Source organism: Musa acuminata, chromosome BXJ1-10 (genome assembly GCF_036884655.1).
Source record: "Musa acuminata AAA Group cultivar baxijiao chromosome BXJ1-10, Cavendish_Baxijiao_AAA, whole genome shotgun sequence".
In the NCBI taxonomy this organism is placed as follows: domain Eukaryota; kingdom Viridiplantae; phylum Streptophyta; class Magnoliopsida; order Zingiberales; family Musaceae; genus Musa; species Musa acuminata.
This window is the reverse complement of record NC_088336.1, coordinates 14,880,196-14,904,596: the sequence shown is the minus strand read 5'-3', so window position 1 is coordinate 14,904,596 and position 24,401 is coordinate 14,880,196. Positions and strand designations below refer to the sequence as shown.

General features: G+C 40.0%; 5 protein-coding genes across 8 annotated transcripts; 3 read left to right on the top strand and 2 right to left on the bottom strand.

Moving 5' to 3' along the window:
* The first annotated feature begins 1,601 nt into the window (after positions 1 to 1,601).
* LOC103999910 (small ribosomal subunit protein uS8) lies at positions 1,602 to 5,849 on the top strand. The gene is made up of 4 exons (XM_009421812.3): positions 1,602 to 1,741; positions 5,001 to 5,145; positions 5,220 to 5,380; positions 5,538 to 5,849. The coding sequence occupies exons 2-4, from the start codon at positions 5,013 to 5,015 to the stop codon at positions 5,634 to 5,636; spliced, it is 393 nt and encodes a 130-aa protein (XP_009420087.1). The 5' UTR covers positions 1,602 to 1,741; positions 5,001 to 5,012; the 3' UTR covers positions 5,637 to 5,849.
* Positions 5,850 to 6,593: 744 nt separating this feature from the next.
* Positions 6,594 to 10,525, top strand: LOC103999909 (ras-related protein RABE1c). Of its 3 annotated transcripts, XM_065085821.1 has the most exons (10): positions 6,594 to 6,751; positions 6,868 to 6,999; positions 8,839 to 8,957; positions 9,055 to 9,164; positions 9,288 to 9,388; positions 9,504 to 9,569; positions 9,661 to 9,758; positions 9,858 to 9,920; positions 10,007 to 10,099; positions 10,179 to 10,525. In XM_065085821.1, the coding sequence occupies exons 2-10, from the start codon at positions 6,927 to 6,929 to the stop codon at positions 10,260 to 10,262; spliced, it is 807 nt and encodes a 268-aa protein (XP_064941893.1). In that variant the 5' UTR covers positions 6,594 to 6,751; positions 6,868 to 6,926; the 3' UTR covers positions 10,263 to 10,525. The 3 variants fall into 3 exon arrangements, with proteins under 3 accessions (XP_064941893.1, XP_009420086.1, XP_018675569.1); XM_009421811.3 differs by lacking the exon at positions 8,839 to 8,957 and having other exon boundaries at positions 9,092 to 9,164; XM_018820024.2 differs by lacking the exon at positions 6,594 to 6,751 and having other exon boundaries at positions 8,789 to 8,957.
* Positions 10,526 to 12,150: 1,625 nt separating this feature from the next.
* On the bottom strand, positions 12,151 to 12,914 carry LOC135595205 (zinc finger protein ZAT12-like). Its single transcript, XM_065085820.1, has one exon. It carries the CDS (start codon positions 12,874 to 12,876, stop codon positions 12,346 to 12,348), a length of 531 nt encoding a protein of 176 aa, XP_064941892.1. The 5' UTR covers positions 12,877 to 12,914; the 3' UTR covers positions 12,151 to 12,345.
* Positions 12,915 to 15,198: 2,284 nt separating this feature from the next.
* LOC135595204 (protein ALP1-like) lies at positions 15,199 to 20,781 on the bottom strand. 2 transcript variants are annotated; one of them, XM_065085818.1, is made up of 2 exons: positions 20,194 to 20,781; positions 15,199 to 16,460 (listed from the first exon to the last, which is right to left on the bottom strand). In XM_065085818.1, exons 1-2 carry the CDS (start codon positions 20,300 to 20,302, stop codon positions 15,418 to 15,420), a joined length of 1,152 nt encoding a protein of 383 aa, XP_064941890.1. In that variant the 5' UTR covers positions 20,303 to 20,781; the 3' UTR covers positions 15,199 to 15,417. The 2 variants fall into 2 exon arrangements, with proteins under 2 accessions (XP_064941890.1, XP_064941891.1); XM_065085819.1 differs by having other exon boundaries at positions 20,223 to 20,362.
* A 1,701-nt stretch (positions 20,782 to 22,482) lies between these two features.
* LOC135595112 (myb-related protein MYBAS2-like) lies at positions 22,483 to 23,402 on the top strand. Its single transcript, XM_065085631.1, has 3 exons — positions 22,483 to 22,603; positions 22,680 to 22,809; positions 22,887 to 23,402. The coding sequence occupies exons 1-3, from the start codon at positions 22,483 to 22,485 to the stop codon at positions 23,272 to 23,274; spliced, it is 639 nt and encodes a 212-aa protein (XP_064941703.1). The 3' UTR covers positions 23,275 to 23,402.
* The last annotated feature ends 999 nt before the right edge of the window (positions 23,403 to 24,401 follow it).

The window sequence follows — 24,401 nt, the reverse complement described above, 5'->3', positions numbered from 1 at the left end:
TATCATTGATATGTTATTGTTTGGTTTTTCAATAATGCATACATTATATTCAAATCTAACGATGTAACCTTTATTGTATAATTGACTAATGCTTAAGAGATTATGTTTCAATCCATCAACTAGCAATACATCATCAATTGAAAAACTTGATTTGTTACCTATGGTTCCCTTGCCAATGATTTTACCTTTGTTGTTGTCTCCGAAGGTGACATACCCTTCTTTTTTGCTAGTGAGCATAGAGAAATAAGATGGATTTCCGGTCATATGCCTTGAGCATCCACTATCAAGATACCATCTCTTGCTCCTAGCTTGTGAGTTTGTCTACAAAAGAGGATGGTTTTTAGGTACCTATTTGATTTTGAGTGCCTCAAAAATTGATCTACTAATTATGTTATTCATCATTGAATTATTTATAGTTCCTTTAGGAACCCATATCAACTTATATTGACTAATTTTCTTAAATGGACATTTGTAAACAACATGTCCGGATTTACAACAAAAATTACATTTCAAATGAGGTGAAACATATAATGTGGGTCCTTTAATAAAGGTGGTAGGATTTTGGTGAGATCCTCTCACAAAACCAATTCCACTTCTATTTGCGATGTGACCCTTGTTTGCAAGGATCATGTCCAAGTCTTTGCTACTGACCTTAAACTTGTTTAAGGTCTCTTGTCTCTTGTCCAAGTCATATATATATATATATGATGTAGATATTACTAGTCATAGGTGCCCTATAGGTCACTCACGTGAATGATGGCACGAGTAACACACTATGCACTCTTGTCCGTTGTGTATATTATAATGTTCATGGATTTGTGCAATAGAAATTGGACCATAATGAGATCACAATAATAAGATCGATTCACCTTTAAACATAAATTCTAAATAATTCTGATCATAGGTTACTCGAGAGGAATATCGAAATAATTGGATAGATTAATGTGCTGTATACCTATCCATATGATGGAGGTAACTGGTTTTATGGTTACTCGTGTGGGGACACTATGGATATAGTGTAGGTGCTCATTGGAGAATGAGTTAATTGATCGATCCGCTCACGAAATATTGGATGATTAATGATACCTTATTGTCAGACAATGATTTTGTTATTCTAGTAGTATATCTAATCCTTAAACTTGAGATACCAACGAGGTTCTATCATCCTTTTTTATTTTTTTTTTATTTTTTTTCCCTTAGTCTCTTCCTTATAGTTGCTCGTAGACTCCTCTCATGAAAATGACGAAATCTAAGGTTGAGGTGGAGGTGGAGAGGGTGATGAGGAATTGCACCGAGTGGAGATTGTGCGAGACTAAAGGCAAAACAGTAAAGATGATTCAGAAAGGATGTTTTATGGGGATGAAACAAAAATGTCCTATGTGAGAAATAATAAAATTTAAGATTTTTTAAAATTTTGATCAAAAAGTAACTGCAAATGAAATAATTTAAGAATTTTGAAATGTTCATGGGCCCCGCTGTTTTTGTTGTCTAGCGGATTAAGCCCAAATACAGCCCATTAAGCACTCGTCAATCTCCGATTACTCGCGAAACCGAGCGAGATCATATGCTTCGTGTCTGCCGTTAGATGAAGATCTAAGGGTCAGAAGCAATGAGACGGCACTTGACGATCAGTATTCTTAACCCTGCCGACTCCGCTGCTCTCTCGATCGGTGCCGAGAGCTGTGCGTTAGGGTTTGCGCGGCGTCCTTTCTCACCGCCGCCGTAGTCGATCCTCACAAAGGTGCGATCTCTTTGGCTTCTCGTCTTTTCCTCTCCGCTTCTCTTCTTTGATTCCAGCAATAGATGCACTACCAATATATTTCTTTCGTGGATCTGGGACGACTCCGCCAGTTTGATTATCTCTGTTTTGGTCTATTGTTCTTTCGCTAGAGAGCTCATCATTGAATCTCATTGAAGACGCACTTTGCTTTGCTTGAAAATTTCAAGTTTTATCATTGCAAGTTGTAGTAAAGTTGAGAGAATCGCCATCGTTCTTTGTTTAAGTAATACTCACGTCTTACTGAACCTAGCAATCATAATGGGGAACATTGTGTTAGGCATACAAGCCATTATCCACTCGATTGTTTCCTACTTGTTGTTGTATGCATCTTCTGTGTTACCAAGATAGTTTAATAACGTATTAGTATGATAAATATTTTGAATTGGATTAATAGAAATCCCAAAAAACCTAAGCTGTTGGTATAGGACTAATCCATATTAAATTCTACCATTCCCTCTAACGTGAAACTGAACCAAGTGATCGGGAGAAATATTTTACAAAAAATATTAATTAAATATCAAACAAATTAAAGAGAGAAATATAGAATTTGAACTCACAATCTGTTCGGATATCATGATAATTATTATTTTTTGGGTTATCATGCTCTTTCTTTAATAGATTGAACTTCTTACTAATAGTTCTACACTCATCAAATAATTCATAAAAAATGATAGAAAGTTCATCAAAAGATAAATCTTCATTAATTAAATCATATACCTCTCCTCCTAAAGTCATTAGCATGAAATTTGCCTCCTCTTTGTTGCTAGCTTCTTCATTCTTGGAATCACTTGAGTCATCCCAAATCGCTTTCAAAGCTTTCTTCTTCTTCGGTTGCTTCATCTTGGCATGGGGGCATTCATTTTTGAAGTGCCCCGGCTTCTTGCATTCGTAGCATATTACTTGGTCCTTTTTATGTTTAAGTTTGTTTTTGATATCATTTTTAAATTTGTTCTTTCTTATAAATTTTTTAAATTTTCGAGTTAAAAGTGCAATGTCATCGTCACTATCCTCTTCACTTGATGTTCCTTTCAAGTGGTCTTCTTGTGTTCTAAGTGTCATATCCTTCCTATTCTTTGGAAGGGGGTTCTCGAGCTCTTTATGAGCATGGCACATCATTTCTAGGTCATAAGAGACCTAATAAGTTCTTCAAGAGGAAATGTTTTAAGGTTCTTGGCCTCTTGAATGGCCGTAACTTTTGAATCCCAACTCTTTGGAAGGGATCTTAAAATTTTAGTTACTAGTTCAAAGTTAGAAAAACCTTTACCAAGAGCTTTGAGTCCATTGATGACATCCGTGAAACGGGTGTACATGTCTCCGATGGACTCACTTGGTTTCATCCAGAAAAGTTCGTAAGAATGCATAAGAATGTTGATTTTGGACTCTTTCACTCAGCTAGTGCCTTCATGAGTGACCTCAAGAGTTCTCCAAATATCAAAAGCCGAATCGCAAATTGAAACACGATTAAATTCATTTTTGTCAAGTGCACAAAACAAGGCATTCATAGCCTTTGCGTTTAAAGCAAAAATCTTCTTCTCTGATTCATCCCACTCGCTCATCAGAAGAGAAGATTTTTGAAATCTATTTTTGACAATATTCCAAAGCTCAAAATCCATGGAAATAAGGAAGATCTTCATACAAGTCTTCCAATACGTGTAATCTGACCCATTAAACATATGTGGATGTATAATAGAGTGACCCTCTTGCATGCCGGAGTAAGCTATCTCTCTTGGGTATTAAACCAAATATGAGAGTGAGCCTTGCTCTGATACCAATTGTTAGGATCGGAGCGGCACTAAGAGGGGAGGGTGAATTAGTGCAGTGGATTAAAACTTATAAGTTTGAAAATGAATTCGTAAATGCGAGGAGATTTCGATTCGATAGTAACTTGAGTAAAGTGAGAGGATGAAAACGCAAGCTTGCTGCAGTGTAAATAACAATTTCAGAAAGGTAAGTACTCACACATTTAAGGAACACACCAATTTAAAGTGGTTCAGTCAAAATGACCTACATCCACTTGCGAAACCTTCTTCGTTGAGGCTTACAACTTCCACTAGCAAATCACTTTGAAGGGGAAGGACAAATACCCCTCTTACAACCTTTTACAAGTGGTTCATACTCTTACAAATTTTCAACAAAAAGGAAGGATGTGAACACTCAAGCAATTGAAAACAAGACTTGCTAAAGACTTTGCGAAGGCTTTTATCTCAATCTATTGCTTCTTAAAAAGTTATATTCTCTGCTGAGAATTGAGGGGTATTTATAGGCCCCAAGAGGATTCAAATTTGAATTGCTTTTGGGTTTCCCGGTGCTAGCGGTGCCACCACCTATCAGTGGCGGTGACACCGCCTGTTAGTGTCTGACACTGACAGTGTATTGGTGGTACCACCGCCGGACCTCTCAGGTGCTAGGCGGTGGCACTGCCCAGTCTGGCGGTACCACCGCCCGATCATTCGGGTTCTGGGCGGTGCCACCGCCCAGTCCAGCGGTTCCATCACCCGACCTTATGGGTCACTGGTTGGGCTTCAGATCTGGCCCAAACCAAGTCATATTCGGGCCCAATTGGCCCCTAACCAGGATATAAGATTATCCCTTAATCCTAACCCTAATTACATGCAAACTACACAACTGAAAACATAGTCCTAAGTAAGTTTTTAACCGGCAAACGTCGAGTCTCCTTTCGGCGAGCTTTCTGGTGATCTTCCGGCGGACTTCCGATACATCCTCGGATTTCTTTCGGCAGACTCCCAGTAGGCTCTCGATCTTGTGGCGAGTTCAGCGAGTAGCCGAGCCTTCTCGATCTTTGCTACTGACCTTAAACTTGTTTAAGGTCACAAACCCCAAGTGTAATAATTTTTCTTAGGTTGTCGCAAATCCAAAAGCTTAAGTTGTTAGGAACTGATCTAATCTATATTAATTTCTAATATAGAATGATATGATATTTTGTTTCTTTTATTATTTTCTCTACCTCAAGGTTCAGTGTTTATCGAGTGGATATTACTTGTTACTACTCCAAGGCTGCTAAGTCTGAGGAATTCACCTTTATTTGAATTTGATTATCTCATTGTTAATTATTAGCTAATGATAATAGTGATGATCTATTATGGGCAAATACATGTGTACTAAAATTTTTCCCGCTGATGTTAGTACTCTAACCATGATCATCAGGCATATGTTTAATGTATATTATTTATTGCCTAATATGAGTGGACATTTCTGGCAGGCTGTGTAAAAAATGGTGAGAGTCAGTGTCTTGAATGATGCTTTGAAGAGCATGTATAATGCTGAGAAGCGCGGGAAGCGGCAGGTCATGATAAGACCATCGTCAAAAGTGATAATCAAGTTTCTACTTGTTATGCAGAAGCATGGTTAGTCCTGCAAATTTATTTTGCTTTTGTGGCATTGAAGTATTACATTTTGATGATAACTACAAATTCTGTAGGCTACATCGGGGAGTTTGAATACGTAGATGACCACCGAGCTGGTAAGATAGTGGTAGAACTGAATGGGAGGCTGAACAAATGTGGTGTTATTAGTCCTCGCTTTGATGTGGGTGTTAAAGAAATTGAGCCGTGGACTGCCAGGCTACTTCCATCTCGTCAGGTATGTTGCTTTTACTTCTTTGTAATTAACACTGTAATCCTTGCTTATAGGATTTGAAATTACTATGGTGTTCTTGTACCTGGCCAAAGTAAATTTTGCTGTAATTTTTTGCTCTTGAAGCTTGTGGTAATAATTGTTTGTTATGCTAAATGGACAGTTTGGTTACATTGTTTTGACTACCTCTGCCGGTATCATGGATCATGAAGAAGCCAGGAGGAAGAATGTAGGTGGTAAAGTACTTGGATTCTTTTACTAGACCAGATGATCTATCTCTATTGGAGGATTGAGAGTTGCGGTGCCATGGTTCTGTCCGAACTTTTGAAGTGGATAATTGGAGCATTTTTGCTATCCTTTTTTATATGATTTGTATTAGACTTAAAATCAACTAGAGATGTTTTTATTTGAAGTTCTGTTCCTTATAATTACTCTGGATTCTCGTGAAATCTATTCTAGTATTTGTCTGTCAAAACACGAATGTTGAATTGTGTGTTGTTTGATACTGCATTCTAGTCATCCATGAACTTTATGTGATACAGAAAACATTGGATGACTGATCGAAATGGCCGGAAACCAATACCCAAACTTGGGCTTAAATTTGACTGTGGAAGTATACTTTTTCTTTCTAAGTTGAACTCGGATGAATCCAATCATCGCCGATGACACGCTATCTAATTTGTCATGTGTTTGAACCAATCAATGCAACATGGAATGGAAAACACTACCGAGGAGGAACATTTCCCAATTAGAAGCATTCAAAATCGATTGAAAGCTCAATCCGCGGCATTTGATGTTTCAACATTTTGACCTCCGCCTTTAACAAGTACATCGTCAGCCGCCTGGGAAGGGGTCAAGTCAGGTCGGCAATTCATGTGGTCTCCCTTCGGTGATAGGATCCGGAATGACCAAAATCCAACAGGGAAAGCATCCGATAAAGAAGAGCCCGTTCCAACCATTCGATATTTATAATATAATATGTATCATCGTTTTGGATCCTCAAGATCCGAATCCGACCCGATATTTATCCTACCAATATGACATTATAAATCCTTTGCCATGCGCAATTCTAACGAATAATTGAAAATATTCCCGTACCCGTTTCAGCGTACGCGCTGCCGCACCTTCTATGTGTTTGGACACGGTCGTGGGTATGGTCGTTGGGGCCCCACGTTTCTCCGAGAAAGAAAAACGAAAAAGATAAATAACGTGGTGTGTTGGTCACTCGCTACTATTTCCTCCTCTCTCTCCGATCTCGACGGCCGAACCCACGGCCACAGAGAGAGATCCCTCTTCGCCTCCAAATCTACCCTTTTCGATCTCTCCATCTCGTGAGACCTCAGAGCCTTCTTCTTCCTCTTCCAATCGAGGAACCTCGTGAGCTCTTCTCCTCTTTCTGCCCTCTCGTTTTCTCTTTTCCTATCTTTGCTTCCCATTTGGTTTCGTGGATCTCTATTTGTCTTGATCGGTTGCATTTTGATCCATTTACTCAGGGAGGAAGGGAGGGAGGGGATCCTTGGCCGTGGCGTAGGATTAAGGAATCAAGATCGCAATGGCTGCTCCACCTGCTAGGGCACGGGCTGATTACGATTACCTCATCAAGCTTCTCCTGATCGGCGACAGCGGTAGGGTTCTCTCCATCTCTCATTCCGACGCATGTGGTGATGAGATTTTGGGCCTTTTTTTGCTTTCCCCGTTTTGATGTGATTCCTTTATCGCAATTTTGATTTGTGGAATGTTGGATTGGTGTTCCGGTATGGCTGGGATGGATCGGCATGAAATCGTGGATTTTGGAAGATCTAAGAGTGGTTTACAGATTGATATCTGTTTGAGACAAACATTTCTTTTACCTGGGGATCCCGTTTGGCTGTGTTGCGCACAATAGGGGTGCTAGATCTAGTTAGATCTTATACTTTTGGACGGGGCACTGGGTTTCTTGTGGCATGACATCCGAAACCAACCATTTGATGCTTCATCCAGCGTTCCAATGTGTTCACTTTTATCTTGTTATTTCTTTAGGAAAAAAATCTCTTTTTTTGCCTTTTCTTTCTCTGGAAGGATGCTTTGTCATCATGATCATTGTCTAGCTGGCACACTCTTTTATGTGATCCAGGTTAAGCTGACAGGAAAGGGGATTAAGTTGATCTATCTATATTTGCATGTGACTTGTATGTTATCGAGCATACTGAAAGGTTATGTCAACACACCTGGAGTAGTTTCTCATCTCTGGTACCTTGTAACCATGGATGTTATGTTTTTTGTGCTCCTAAGCTTGGAATTCGATGAGTTCTCTGATCCACTAGATTACAGATAACTTTTCGTTGGAGCCATGATAATCTTTTCATTTCTTGGTTGGTAAGGATATGCTCAATATGTTGGTACGGTACTAGGACCTTGAATGATTGAGACTTGGGTGCTCATGAAAGATGCATGGGGTAATGATGGAAATTTGGGTGCTCATAAACGATGTATGGGGGGCTGTGTCTGGAACCTTTTATAAGCCATATGCTGATTGATGAGACTTGACAGATACTTTATAGTACTGCTGTATCCTTCATTTTAATTACTTAAAGAGAGTAAATTTGGATCCAAAATGGTAAATTTTTTAAAGACATTGTGTAATGGGTTAAAGATGAGAGTTAACCATGGTCTCTGTTGTTACAATCTTTCTCTTGTTTAAAAGATTATATACTTGTGAAATGCATGGAATCTGCTCTAAACACTATGTTATGTTATTAAGTATGCTGCTTGCCATGCAAAATTTTATATGCCTCTAAGGGATGGAACTAGGAGAAATATGTAAAATTTATACAATTTAAGCAGCGAAATTTTGAAGCCTCCTTAAGTAGATGCTTTGAACATAGTTGGATCTATTTTTTTCAACATAGAGAGACGATTGATAAAGGTATTGCTTCTGTAGTTAAAATATGATGGTTAAAGGGGAGATTGTATTCTAAAGTATTTTGTGATATTTGAGTACTTATTAATTTAAAGGAAAATTCTATCAGGCAGTTATAAAGCTGCATAGTCCAGAATGTTGGATATTTTGGAAATAATTTATTTAAAAAATTAAGATTGCAGAGTTAAGAAGATGTGATGCATGTGTAAATTTACAAAGATGGAGCTAGAAATGCTTACTCCTACGAAGAATTAGGAATAATACTTATCATGATTGCAATGAGGTATAATTGTTTCTGGAAGTTTCGGTATGCCCAACGGAGACTTAAAATGTGTCCTTGTGGTGAATTTAGTTAATACACATTGTTGGTGTTGAGAGAGGTAATGGATTCGATGAGCCTTAAATTTAGTAAGTTATGTTGTAATTTTTTAGGGATCAATTGTACTTGTCTGATGTTAACCAAAACCAACATGAACATTAGCTTCTTGCTTGTCCATCTGGTTGTTTAATGGCAGGCACTAATGCTATATCACCATTAAAGCTGTGCCTGGATAAGTGCCTGCAGATAGGAAGCTCGGGTCATTTGTTTATGCAACTGAAGATATATGTTTGGGTTCAAGTGGACAACAAAGACTTCTCTCGGCATATAAGCTTAGAGTTGTAGCGATTGGCACTTCTAATATGATAAGATTTTCAAAATATCTCTTCCTTTTACAAGAACTTTTATGAATGGCGCTGAGAAATATAAAGAAAATTATGTTTGATTTTTTCTGATGTTTACGAGGTTTCCATGCTTTGGTATCAACATTCTTCTATAGGTGTCGGTAAGAGTTGCCTCCTTTTGCGGTTTTCTGATGGTTCCTTCACTACAAGCTTCATTACTACCATCGGGTGAGTTATGTTTCAAGCACCGACAGTTACCTTTTTCTCTCCTTTTGAACTTCTCATCCTGTTGTTATTGCCCAATATCCACAACTTTGTAGTTCTGATTGCAATATCCTTGTCTTTACACAGTATTGATTTTAAGATAAGGACAATTGAGCTAGATGGCAAGCGGATTAAACTGCAAATTTGGGATACGGCTGGTCAGGAGCGCTTTCGAACTATAACAACTGGTAGTTTCTTTTTTCCTCTTTATGCAATTGGTATTTTTACAGGGTGAATCTTGATATAGGTTGGCTTTTCCAGAAGCTTTGCTGGTCTAACAAATCCTATTTTCTTTTGTTGCAGCTTACTATCGAGGTGCCATGGGTATCTTGCTTGTTTATGATGTCACTGATGAGTCATCTTTTAACAGTAATCACTTTTTACACTTTTTGTTTTTATAGCTTAGTGTTTACATTTTTGCCTTGTGAGTTCCATGGTGCACGGTTTTTATGACATACAGACATAAGGAATTGGATTCGCAACATCGAACAACATGCATCTGATAATGTCAACAAGATTCTTGTGGGCAACAAGGCTGACATGGATGAGAGCAAAAGAGTATGTTCCCATTGTCCATTTTAGCTGGTTGCTTTACTTTTTTCCCTCGGTTTGTCTTTTCTCTTCTGCTAACATGGTGTTTAAACTGTGATAATACAGGCTGTGCCAACTGCAAAGGGACAAGCACTTGCTGATGAGTATGGAATTAAGTTCTTTGAAACTGTAAGTATTAAAGTGTTGGGTATCTTTTTACTTTTATAATTTCATGGTAATTCATACTTTATAATAACTTTGTTCTAATGCTGCAGAGTGCAAAGACAAATCTAAATGTGGAACAGGTCTTCTTTTCGATAGCTAGAGATATAAAGCAAAGACTTGCAGAAACCGATAACAAACCTGAGGTAGAAAGATTTTCTTTTGATGTTAAAATAGCAGAGTGAGTACCCTCATCATAGAGCTTAATTAGTTGTTTGGCTGCAGGATCGGACAATCAAGATTAACAAACCAGATCAGGCAGCTGCTGAGGGTACTGCAGCATCAAGATCAGCATGCTGTGGATCTTGAGAGAATGATGGGGGTTGTGTGGGATGGTTTGGGTGTAGTAGTCGTAACTAATTTGCTTGTCATAGGTAGTGATGCTATGATTATAATGGAGACACGGCGCGTGCTTGTGATTTTAATCCTTATAATTTTCGCTGACATTGGGTCTTAGACGGGTGAACTAATCCGACAATTCTTTCTCGCTTTGGGATTGCGAACTTGCGATTCCTATTCTATTGTCTTTTTGAAATCAGTGTTGGATTGAATGCTTTACCATCTTTCTGTCACATCAGCGTGCCAGATTTTGTCATCCTTTATGTATATATTGGATCTCTCATGGTTTAGATATATTATATATATATATATATATATATATATATATATATATATATATATATATATATATATATATATATATATATATATATATTGCTTGCTATAATGGAGATTTCTAAATGTTATTCGGTTGTTGCTTTAGATGTTGTGTTGTGATTCATTTACTATCATCATTATTTTTGGATGTAGATACATTTCCTTTCATTTCTTTCCATCCAAAGTGTTGCTCCATCATATATTGGTAAACTACATGGACAGTTGAATACAGTTGATTGATTGTCGTTTTTCTAGTCGGTTGACCATATGGACATTTTCTTAAGACAGTTGCATAGTGGTGATTGAGTTGACTTTTGCTACCACATGGAGATCAAATTTGTTTCCATCAAAATTGGTTTTAAGTTGATCTTTGTATATAATCCACATTTGGGTAAATAGAAAGTGTGCCTCTTCGTCATTATGCCCTTTTGAATGAACACCACATGTAATCGACTACTTTGTGTTCCCTTTACTTGCGGGGAAACATTGTTGTTATTTATTCACTAATTTTATTAAATACAAGACGAAGAGAACTTATTATTTATTTATTGTAGATATAAGACTTGAGGCTGCAAAAAACAAGTCACAGTAGAAGACAGAGACCATAGTGGAGTACAAGATCCAAAGAAAACAAGAATAATCCTCAAAGGAAATAACAAAGATCATAAAATATCTTTTTCTCAAAGGAAAAAAAATACATGATAATCTTTGAACTAAAATATATTTGCTTTAAAGTGTGTTCTTGAAAATAAGGTGTTTTGTCCTCTGTGAATGATTTTATATGAGTCTTAAATCCAATACTCCAAAATCCTTTTGTCTTATATTTGAAAACACATCTTATAGAAAACCAAACAAAAAATAAATAACAAGGACAAATAATCAATATAGAACATCAATGACGTGAAGTTTCCCAGTTTTAAAATATTCTTCTCAATGAAACTCTAAAAAAAAATTCAGAATTTACAATCTTTTCCGGATGAGACTCTGAAAAGATTTATAGTTTCTTAAAGTTATTATTATTATTTTTGTCTTCAAGAGGCCTTCCTTCCACAGATCATAAAGATTTACTGATATACGAACATGGGGGTGAGGACTCTGAGAGCCTTCATCCTTCTAGCTTCCGGTTGTCATGGACAGCCAGAAAGAACAAATGTTTTTAATGGTAAAAACTATGCCATACCTCTATAACTAGTAGTGCTATCTCATGGATCGCAGATAGGATGCCTCCATGTCTCCTGAGGGGTCTAGTGGAAGGAAACTGCAGGATAAATGAGATGAAGGCAGTGGATGCCTCCATATCGTCGAAGGAAACTGCTGGATAAATGAGATGAAGGCAGTGGAAGAGAAGATTAATATTGCCATGGAGGAACGAATCCTTCCCAGGCAGAAACAACCTTCTTGGGTTTTGACTAACCGCGTTAGTAATGTGTTGTCTGCTGAGTTCCTTTAGGTTTTGGGCTTTGATGAGAAGAGCACAGGTATTAATATTATTGGATCCATGCAAACAAGAGTGAAGAAATATTTCCGACGAGAAGAGAACTCAAAAAAAAAAACAAAATGTATTAATACCATGGTGTGATTCTGTACATAGTCGTGTGCTTGTGTCCTCTCTCTCTCAAGAATCTGCCCTAACATAAATAGAATGTGAACGTAGTTTGTGCCAAGTGTTTGTTGCATACTAACTAAGTCGCAAATTGAAGAGGAAGAGCAAAAAAGAAGAACCAAGCCTGATCGATCAATGTCCACAACCCACCATTGGAGTCTTATCTACGATCTCCAATCCTAAACCAAGCTTAAGATCAGTCTCCAAAGGCGGTAGGTTCAGGTCCAACAGCGTCCCTCTTTGGTCGCCCGGCGGCTTCTCCGTGAGGCCATGCCCGAATCCTTCGGCCGTGGTCCTGTGCCGCCTCATGTGACCACCCAAGGCCTGTCCGATGGCGAACTCGAGCCCGCAGATGGAGCACTCGTGGACCCTCGGCTTGGCAGCCCCGCCCTGCGCCTGGCCATGGCCGTCGCCGCCCAGCCTCGGCTTCTTGTGGCTCGCTCGGTGGCCTCCCAGCGCTTGGAAGGATGGGAACTGCCGGTTGCATGTCTTGCACTCGAACACCCGCCCCGAGTGATCTCTCTTTTCCGCCCCGCCACCACTTCCTCCTCCTCCTTGAGATAGAAGCATCAGCACATTGGCCATGTTGACGCTATCGATCTGCTCTCCTCCTCCTCCTCCTCCTCCCAGTCTATATCTCTTCGTGTCCTTGAAGACATCCATGTAGGAAGCTGTTTCCGAGCAAGGAATGAAGCAAATGAATGAGATCAGGAGATACCGGAGGCTGATACTTATAGGTGTTTGATTGGTGATAGGTACGTGAAGCGAGCTGTTTCTTGGTTGCTTAGATAAGCTAGACTTTGGGTAACCTTCTTGACACGTAAATGGCAGCCAGAGATGACGATGATGGGATTGGCTGTTCCGTCTTAGAAAAATTAGTCTGGTCTTCCTGTTCTAGAGACTGACACAGATCCAACCAAGTTCTGTTCTTATCCTCTGCAACAAAACCCAGTAGTGATCAGAACAAGTCAGCAGCAGACCTGCACAGGGATGTTGCTGTGTGCTTGCCATTATTCCTTCTCGCAAGGCACTCACTGATGAGTGCCAAACAGGTGGGTAGTAGAGGATCAGAAGACACACTAAAAGCTTTGTTGATAAGGTGTGGAGAGCATCACCATCGCCTGGTTTTTCTACATGCTTTCGTGTGACTCCACATCAGTCAGTTGTTCTGGATGAAGCATGACGAGTACACAGTTTTCGTGGTGGAGAATGGAACTGAGCACCTGTCAATTTGGTCAATTCCCATCTGTTCTAGAATGCCGACTAAGTGTCAGCAGAATGCGGCGACCTTTATTAAACGTTATCACTACTTTAGCTTCGTCATGGTTTCGTGCCAACTGCCCAAAAAGACAGCAGTGGGCTTCAAAGATCAGCATCTGTGTGTTCTTCACGTTTCATATCTTAGGCTCAATCCGTGCAACGTGACGACATTATTGGTGCTATTATTATTGTTCTTCAAGAAAGAAACATGACAACGATGGCCTCACAGGTTCTGACTTTTAGCTGGAAGACGTAGTCAATGCTGCTGCTGCTTCTGCTTCTTCTTCTTCTTCTTCTTCCATTTCTGGATGGGTTGACTTCGATGTATGATTGACGATCCATTATCTAATACATCCCCCTGCATATTATCGTCATGCCTTCCGTAACGCAGTCTTAAAGAAACAAATCCTAATGCCAGTGAATAATCACCAATTGCTTGAGTGTTTAGCACATCAAGTGCAGCTATTTCCATTTCCAGTTTGGGATATGCTACTCCACGAAGCAACAAGACTTTTGTGGGATGCCATGAATGTGGACATCGGAGGTTGATTCTAGAAGATGGCACAGCTGGAGTAGACACAGCTTCTCTGGCTTGCAGTTAATATGGCATGCAGCGTATGTGTGTACTTAGGAATCTATGGACGAAAGCAGGGAGAAGACGCAGCAAGTCAGCAAGAAACTGGTGGGCTGTTAGATTTGCAAGATGTCTAAGCATAGTTATCAAAGATGGTTCTTGATGTATCAAGGCAACATCGATCTACTTGGGAAGTCAAAAGCACTAAATTCAAGGCTTTGCTTGCACATGTATACAACGACTATAGTATCATTTCTTGTGGTTTGCTTCAAGTTTCAGTGTTTGCTTTGAGTTGACCAACAAATAAAATTGATGATAGGAGTATTTTCTACACCACTACTGGACTTGCATATTGATTTGTTTTTGGTTTCAGTTGCTATCAGACTATGGGCAGAGTTCAGCAGAAGAGTTAAAACTAAACACCTGCAAATGCTTACCCAACTCAGTGAGGTTGTCTTATGCATTACATGAAAAAGACAGCACCAAACACCATGGAACAAAAGACAAACTGATCTTGCAGGAAGAGTAGCTCAATCTTGATAGCAATCTCAGCAAAGCAACTGAACAAGTTGACTTGTCGAAACCCTAATAAAGAATTATGGAAAGGACAGGTAGTGTGGAGTTAAAGACTTGTCTGATAAAGAATATGCTTATCAGGACATTTGAATGCGAAGATGGAAGTATGGACATAAAGCATCTCCCAAAATCTTGCTTCTGCAGAATTCTTTTGCATGAATAGATTTCTTGAGAGCTTGCAGTTTCTTTTCTTTGCTCTTTCTTTTTGTCTTTTTTGGGCTAATTTTGTTCTTGCACTCAACATTGATGAGACCAGCCAGAAAAAAAAAAAACATTGAATCAGAAGAAGCGATCAAAATTGTATGAACAAATTACTCACATTCGGCATCAATCAAGTCAAAAGTGAAAGATAAGGGTTTGCCAGAGAAAAAGTTGAATCTACCACAGAAAGTTTAGGAATGTAATCAAGAGTATTAGACCCACAGTATTTTTTATGGAAGTGTTTATTCCAACTTAAAATCTTCTGTCAGAAATTGCAAGTAATCCATAAACAAGCAATAAATTTGGGTTCCACAAACCTTTTGATCCTTTTGTATCACAGTATCACTAGATCAGGATTTGCCAAGCAATGGTGCTAAAACTGACCTGCCCTGCCAATTGTCAATTGATCTTGTTTTCAGCATTCTCTTTTACAACATCAAGGTCAGTCTGCTTCTAGTTGCTCTACAAATCGGGAATGCAACTCTAGCTCATCCCACAAGTTTCAGTTGGAAGTGGGAGCCAATGCAAACACACAATTAGCCATCAAATCCAATGATAGAATCATTGAGGAAGGAAGAAGTTCAATGTTCATTTCAAGGTGGCAATCTGCCAGACAGATATGCGGACAACTTATCGCGAAGCATGACTCCATTATTGTCTGCAATGTTGCAGAGTTGCTGCTTGTAACTCGTGTCGTGCTCGTGGGATGACAGCGCATCATCTCTCACCTCATCTTCCAAGTCTATTACTATGTTGTGCAGCAAGCAGCAGACAAGGATTATTCTTGGCAGTCTGTGCTTATCGGGTCTCCACATCTCCCCACCAATGATCTTCCACATATCTTTCAGCTTTGCCAATGCACTCTGTGCCACCGCCACGGTTGCAGAAAGCCTTTTATTGAACTCGGTTTTGGCATCTGAAAGATCCTTCCCTTGGTAGGGAGTGAGAAGCCATGGAAGAAGAGGGAAACCCGAGTCTCCAATTATGTATTCTCTCACTTGAAAACCTTCAGGCAGCTCCATTTCTTCTCCATCCAGCCTTGTACCCTTTTCGCACATTTTAAAGAAGCCTGAGCTGCATAACACCGATAACTCATTCATGCTCCCAGGCCACCCAGTGGCTACATCTCGGAACCTCATCTGATGGTCAACAATAGCCTGCAACAACATGCTGTGTTTCTTCTCATGATCAACCCATATAACATTAGAAGTGTCTGCTGACGATAGGCACATCATAATATGGGTAGTCCCAATGACACCACAACAATTTGGAAACCCTCGGATCTTTTCGAACTTGCACTTAATATCTTCCATTTCTTGAGTGGTCGGCCATTTGAGATGGTGGATGCCCCTCTCTTCCATAGCTTCCACAAAGCGCCAGGTCACCTGGGAGACAGTTGACTGGTTCACCCCGAATGATACTCCAATATTCAAGAGTGACTCACCGGAGCTTAATCTTCTCAGAGCAACAGCAACTTGATCTTCTACAGATAGGATTTTGCCATCCGCAAAAGCTAAATGTGAAGTTTTTGACATCATGTCATCCCTGACCAATGCACATATGTAGTTGAATGTCGTCCTTGATATCTTGAAAACTGACTCAAACTTTCTCGGTTCTTCAGGTAAAGACAAGTGTCCTGAGAGCACCAAGAATGGAAGCACACATGAAGAATGTTTCATGATTTTCACATGAGAATTATATAATACTAAAGCTGCTTCTTATAAATTCATCACAACAGACATGTCCATGCATTGCATTGGAAAGGAACATTATCATGAAATGGGGATGATATATGAAGACCAAGAACAAGATTTAGACAAAAAATGACCTTTAGCAAATTATATTTAACTATTTCCTTGTATTTCTCATACCAAAACTTTCGATCAACTGAAATATTCATGTGTTGTATAGAAATATAAACCTGAATTTTATATCCTTTGACAACTAAAGTTTAAAGGCATTTTTATTAGAGTGAGCGGAGTATCAACAATAAGGAACATAAATGAGGATACTTATCCTTTTTTCACAGTGACGATATATATATATATATATATACACACACACACACACATACACACACAAACGGTCAGGACTCCCAATTGTCTGATTGCCTGGTTTATTGGAGCATGTCAATTGGATCATGTGTTCAGTAAATCTTATGGACTGAGTAGTTCTGTAGTGCAATTGAAGAAACACAGAAGCTCTACTTCAGTTTAATCCCATATGTTGAATCTGAAATATGAATAAATATATAGATCTTACTTGCTACTGCAGAAGTTCTGCAACGGACACTCCCATCTATGTTAAAATCTATCGTTGAAAGCTAATCTGAATAATTTGGTCATTTATTTCTAGGAACATTGCCTCTTCAGAGTTGCATAAGTAGCAATGTGTACCTTCTGCAGGATCTGACACATTCCCCCTTTAGGATGAGCAAGACAAGCATGCAAATGGTAAATCGCAAATTTCTAGATGGAAGTAAGTTTAATGATAAAGACTCTTACGAGTAGGACATTGACTCTTTATTATTTTCCTTATTGCAGTACAGTTCTTAAAACTTTTATTCTTTAGCAATCTGTTCTAAAAGTAAACTGTAGAGTTGTATGTGCAGATAATAGCTTGAAAACCAAAAAAATTATGAATTTGACCCTAGTTTCCAGTGATCAAGATTTGTGATTACTATGGGATATGCAGATGCATTAACAGGAGGTTCTGTTCACTGGGAAGGGAAACATATAAAACAAGAAAAATATAGAATGCTTGCTACTTGTACTTATGAAATCAGACAAATTTTGGATGCTTGTAATATAAAAAATTTCATTCGCTTGAAACTTTCAGATAAGTGACACTGCCATATACAGTGTCTGAGGAATCTAATATAGAGTAGTAAGTAATCACTGGAACATAACAATGAGAATTATTTCTGGTAAGTAAAAACTAATTATTTCCTTAATGAAGCTGTACAATGATACTGCACAGGGAATATTTAGAGTTCACCTACAAGACTCACTGCCTACGACCTTCGAAAACAACCAACTGGATCATATGGCTATCAGTCAACTACCAACTACCAATTAAAATGTTTATGACAAATAAACAACCTTACCCCAAAGACAGAAAAAGGGAATCAAGAAAATACAGTTGAGCAATCTTCCAACAAAACAAAATATGCAGCATTTTAGGCAAATTGGAGAAAAAAGCCATGTCTAGATCGAAAAAAATGTGAGATCATTCAACTGTTTACTAATTGGTCTCCTGTGGAACTAAATTATTCAATGTATATCTTGCTTATCGCATGGATGTTTCTCACCGATAAGCTGGCGTGTTTAATTTCCTACTTCAACAACAGCATATGTTGCTGAAAAATTTCATCTTTCCATGATTATCTACAGGTTTAGTCTGCTTCTACAGGTCACCATAGAGATTACTTCTATTGGAAAGACAACCCTTGGCAAATGTGAACACTCAGTATGTCGACTCTTCACTATATTTTAGTTCATCCTAGACAGACCAGGTTAAACACATCAAATATAGACAAAGATATGACATTGAAAAAAAGTAAAAAACTCAATTCTCACCAACCACCTTCATGAAATCCTTTTAGGCTCTAAATGCTTCATGGATGAGGAGCATGGTTTGGGTGGCATCACCTTTCCATAAGAAAAATTTTAGGTTGCTAGTCGCTATGATAATACCAATACCTTTTATAGCATCATGAAACATTCTTTAAGAATTCATTTTCCATTTACTCTCCACTTATAAGAGAAAGAGGACCATTAATATGCAACACAAACTCCACAAAGGAGTACAATAAAAAATCCACCAAAAACCAACAGAGCTTTTACGGTAACTGTTCTCCATTAGTATTTTTTTCATTTTTTTCAGAAACAAGGCTTAAATAAGCTGCCCGAACTTCATCTCAATCAGACTGTTGTTAAGAATGCATTGATGTCCGGATGGATGCATCAACTAAATTACCATCATTTTGCTTAATCAAGAATCCACTGCCAAAGTCTTTGTTTGGTGCTCATCAGTCTAACTAGGATGCAATTATTGATCACTAAAGGAAGTCAGAGTTTAGTTACTGGTACTATCTCAATGTTTAGAAGTTTATACAAAAAAATTGATAATATGAAAATATTATGTATTTTCTTGCATTCGAGTGTGATGTTGGCATTGAAAAGAAATGAAAAGTGTGCGGCGATACAGAAAAGACCATGTGGTATGACATAAAACCTTGAAGTATTAATTATTAAACAGACAGCCCGATAGGTTAATTCAAATAATCTTCCTGCTATATTTGAGGACCTACGATTTCAGTAACGACCATTGCTAATTGTAAACTTCATGTTTCAGGAACTTAGAGGAATGCCACCCCTTGATGCTTGTTGACAGCACAACACACAATAAACACTCCATGATACTCTGACCGTAGCATCCAGTTTGTGACCTCGAGGTACCAGTGTTTGCAAGCCATTGTCAACTGTCTATTCAAGGACTTTCTTGGTGAATTTATTGAGACCCAAACACATTGTTTTCATTGTTATACTTCTAGGTTTAGTTTTTCTTGATATAATGTGGCATGATTGTAAGTTATCAAAAGAGATCATTCACAATTTTTCTTCTTCTTCTTCTTTTTTGCTGTACACTACTCGTTCTTGAACTTTAGACCAAATTTCTCCAAGTCCATAAATATAAGTAACTCCAAACCAAATTCTTCATGATCCACAGATCTGTAAAATTGAGTGACAGTGACAAAGTTCAAAACATTACAATCCAATTTATATTTTGTAGCAACGCAAATAACAAATTAAGATATTCCCAGTTTTTTTATCAGTTAACAATGAACATTCACCTCTAAGATTTGAGATGTCATTTCGAGCATTATCATTTACTACATTAAGATCTCTGGAAATTAAAGCATGAATAACAACACTATAAGGGCATCCCCTATTTGATTGCACCAAACATCATTAAGAGAAGCGAAGTAAAGAGATGAAACCACTATCGATGTGCTTCAACCAATTACAACATGGAATGCTTTGATGCATGATTTATCTTAAGGGTCGTCGACATCACTGAGAAATAAAAGTACAATCTGGTGAACATCCAACATCCCCAATCAAGCTTTGCATACTAGATGATAACCTGTATTAATTCTAACCAAGATGATATCGATGCATAAGTGATGATTATAAGAGAATCGAGATTCTAATTAAGGCCCAAATGCCATTACCAAAAAGCACACAAGAAACCCAATCTAACAAGACATGACTGCCATCGATTGTGATCATACTCCCACTAAACCCACTGATTCCATGAAATAGAAGTGAGCATAAAGATGAAGAAGAGGGGAGAAAGAGAGGAACCCGTAATCCTTCTCGAGAAGTCAACCCACCAGTCTCCACCTTCCTGCCCTGCGGCCGCCGCGTCCTTCGCGGCCCTCTTCCTCCTCCTGAACCCTCGAACAGGCCCCATGTTCACGCCTCCACCAACGAGAACTCGATTCAAGCGGTCAGCCGACAGGGTCTAGAAAAGATCAGCGAACTCCAAAGCGATTGAATTAGAAGGAAGAAGACACGGAGACAGGCAGGTTCTCAATCTCCAGAGGAGAGGAGGTTTATAAAGGAGATCGGTGGGGACAAGATGTGGACGGTGTCGGAGGGTGACCGAGGCAGGCATGCAAGGCTAGTCATAGCGACAGGGGAAGAGAAGAAGGTTAGCAGGAGCGAGAATGCTGCAGTTGGGGAGTCGTGGTGGCGCTGCTGCTGCTGCTGCTGCTGCTGTCTCCATGGCATGCACAAGACAAAGCTTCCATGGGTGATGAGTGGGGTGTCGAACGGATCGAGAGCAGCGAAGCGGCATCTAATGAGGATTTGTTGTCTCTGGGCGGTGCCGGTGCAGCCACCACATGTGGAGTCTTGGTTGAGTCCGGAGCCTTTGGGCCAAAGCCAAACCACTCCATGCGCTCCTCACGCAAAGCCTTACATGATGACTGTAGAAATAATCCATCAGCCAGCGTAAGTTGACGCATCTTATTTTGACTTTTGTTGGATTCTTGTTGGCTCATGTGCGTGCGTGTGTGTCAGATGACGACTCGCCCTGCTTCCTATTTCGTGTTCGGCGGCATATGAGCCTCTTGAGCACTGATAGGCTCGCCTTCTGGCAGCCCAGAATGCCGACGAGGTGTTTGCATAAATGCTTCATAAGGTGGTAGCTCGAGACATGCACGTACAAGGTTGAGGAAGATAGAGAGGAGTGCCTTAATCATCTTGCAACAATAATGGTGCAGGTGGTGAGTGACGAGGACCACATAGGCAACTACAACTATCTTTCTTGATGAACAGAGAAGAATCGAAATCAACATCGACAAAACTGGTGGCTCCTCTCTTTCAAACGACGTCGGCTTCCGAAGAAACTCCAGCTCTATCTTGGACTCTTCTGCCAATGTGGTCCGACGACTTGACTCCTGCAACTGGTCCAATTGAGGAAAAATATGCAAGCACAGTTCGGCTGCATTGCCTACACCATTCTGCCTTACGTTCTCAATGACTAAAAGAAGAAAAGGTTCGACTTGACGATGTGATTTTGGTGGGTTGTTTGTTGTTGTTTGAGTTACCACCAGAGGCTTCACGTCACCAAAAATGTATCGCTTTTGGCTCCCGTAGGATCATCTCAAAAGCCAAAGCGATGGGGCAAGAAGAAAAAGAAGAGACAGGAGCAGGTGAAAAGACGCAAAGAAAAGAAAAAAATAGACATTTCATCAAACAGCTGTAAGCGGACATTTCATCAAACAGAAATTAAGCCCAGTGTGGCAGCACCAATCTTGGGCCAATCATGCACAAAAGTCCAGCCCAACCACACAGAGAGAGGAGGAGGAAATGCCCCGTTGGTCTTATCAAGACATGAAGGAGAGCTCTCGTGTCCTGGCACTGCAATGCCACCCGATCCCTTACGGATACTGAAGCCGCACCAGATCTGGGAAAAGGGCAACAAGCTATTCTACCCACTAGTTGTGGAGTCCAACAGAACCACTCAGTATCTCTATCCTTTCTTGTGTCTATCTGCAGGATATTGCCATGGATCCAAAGCAGCACTTGATGATGGTGGCCCTGGAAACTAGATATTATCCATCCACTGACCAAGAAGACAAAGTGCAACCCTGCCACGCCCATAACAAGTGGGCAAGACCTTCCTTGTGCTGGTGTTTCCTCAAAGCCATCGATCACATCGGCAACTAAAAGCAAGAAGGCTAAAATGGAGGGATGGAGATAAGAAGCGCAGTGTCTCCATGTTTACAAAGTGTGATGTGCTCCGTTCACGAGGGACCTGTTTGAGGCCGTACCATTTTAGGCTACCAAGTCAACATCGCATCGATAGCCTTCGCGATGACAAACGCGTTGTGTGCATGCATCACCTACATAAAGGAGAGTGATAGAAATGGGTCAGGTCCACCATATCTTACCTTCACTCGGCTCCTTGAATTCTGATATCTAATGGTGGAAAAGCTCCTGTGGGTCTTATTTACGGTAAGCTCGAGTTCATCTCAAGAGATGGTGTTGATAGTGATGCCGAAGAACACCATGAGTGCTTAAGCTTAGATTGGGATAGCTTATAAATAGCACCCCGAAGGAATTGGACAAGCATAAAGGACGAGAATGGTGATGGTGAAAGAAGAGTTGCGAAGAGGACCGTGGACGGAGCAGGAGGACCTGCAACTGGCTTGCTTTGTGGCCTTGCTCGGCGAACGACGTTGGGATTTCATAGCCCAAGCCTCAGGTTGGTGACCATTCGTTAGGTGATGGATTGGAGAGTGGTGACAATTCATTTACTGTGTCTCTTGATGTTGTGGCAGGTCTGAATAGAACAGGAAAGAGCTGCAGGATGAGATGGGTTAATTACCTCCACCCCAGTCTCAAGCGCGGCCGCATGACCACCCAAGAAGAGCACCTCGTTCTCGAGCTCCATTCTCGCTGGGGCAATAGGTTTCTGCTTGAATACTAGAGCTAAACGTCATTTTGTAGCCTCTTCCATGTGGATTTATTTTGATGGAGGTTCTCAGGTGGTCTCGGATCGCACGGAAGCTCCCCGGCCGCACTGATAACGAGATCAAGAATTACTGGAGGACTCATATGAGAAAAAGAGCACAGGAAGAGAAGAGAAACTGCTCACCTTCGGCGACGTCTTCCGCACCGCCTGCTGATGATCTCCCCACCCGATCAGAGGTCGCTGCGGAGAGTCAACTTAATGGAAACGGTGACGGTGGTAATGCTGACTCCGTGGATGAGGTGTGGGATGAGATTGCACTAAGCTCTGGGGATCGCAGGGATGAAGCCGGCGGTTATGCATGCACCCCTTTGACTTCCGCCACTCCTGTGTGGGAATGCTGCTCTGGTTCGCTGTGGAAGACGGAAGACGAAGAGCTCGATGGCGTGTCATTTGGTTTCTGAGTACCAGAAGAACAACGGGGAGCCTTGTTCTCGAAGCCTGTTCATGCATGACGTTCGAAGATAGTTGTGGATCCATTGAAGGAGGATGGTATGAACAATGTAGGTGGGGGGCTCGATGTCATAAGTGGTGCGTGTAAAAGGATATGCCACGGGCTTGCTTCTTTTCTCTTAGGTACACCAAGTGAGGGTATATCTATCGGGAGACACAACAGATATCCATAAATGAAGCGTTCGATCCTCTTGCTTCTGGATGATGGATGGCAGTAATATAGTAGCTTCATATGACATAAAACATGGTTGTCATTATGTAGTTTGGATCATGCATGAATCATTGCTATCAATCCTTTGGAACCATTGCAGCTTTCTCCATTCCACTAATCCTCATGGGAAGAAGATGATGGGCATCTTAGATCACTATAGAAAGCTACTGCAGGACTGTGAACGAAGTGGATGGCGATAGGGCGGCTGAAAAGTGCTGATAAGAAGGTGCGGTTCTCTCTACGTTCTTTCGCCCCTCTATTATTCCTAGTGGTTGTATCAGCTACCTCAAAACAGGAAAATCTATGTTGTGATAAGCTTGAATCAAAATGATAATACATCAAATAACACTATCAAGGATCATAATATATCACTTAGGAAAAGGTTTACCTTCTCCGATGTTAATGAAAAGCTTTTCTTTCTTGATCACATTACCTGCTGATGTAAACCAGTATCCTCCAAATTCAACCTGCGAACACTTGCCAGCATTTTGGTCAGCTTAGACATCGACTGACGACTACAAGAAATGGCATGGCAGCCGACAAAACTGTTATGAGATCGACAATAAAGATGAAAGTATCATATTATGTATGCCACATGAAAATAAAGATGAACAAGGAAAAATATATATTGTCATATATCTCTCCTCAATATTATATACGATCGCAGCCTTCGTTGTGCTGTGGTTTCATGTTTAACAATGATCCCTAAAGCTGTCTAAAAGAGAACCAGATAGGTTCATATGTATCCAAGACCGAAGCAGAACACCGATTCGATGGCCTCAAATGTATAATTGCTAGTTTTCGAGTGCTGAACTCCAGATAGTCCATGAAATATACCAATGCATTTGTCCATCCACTACTGAAGAC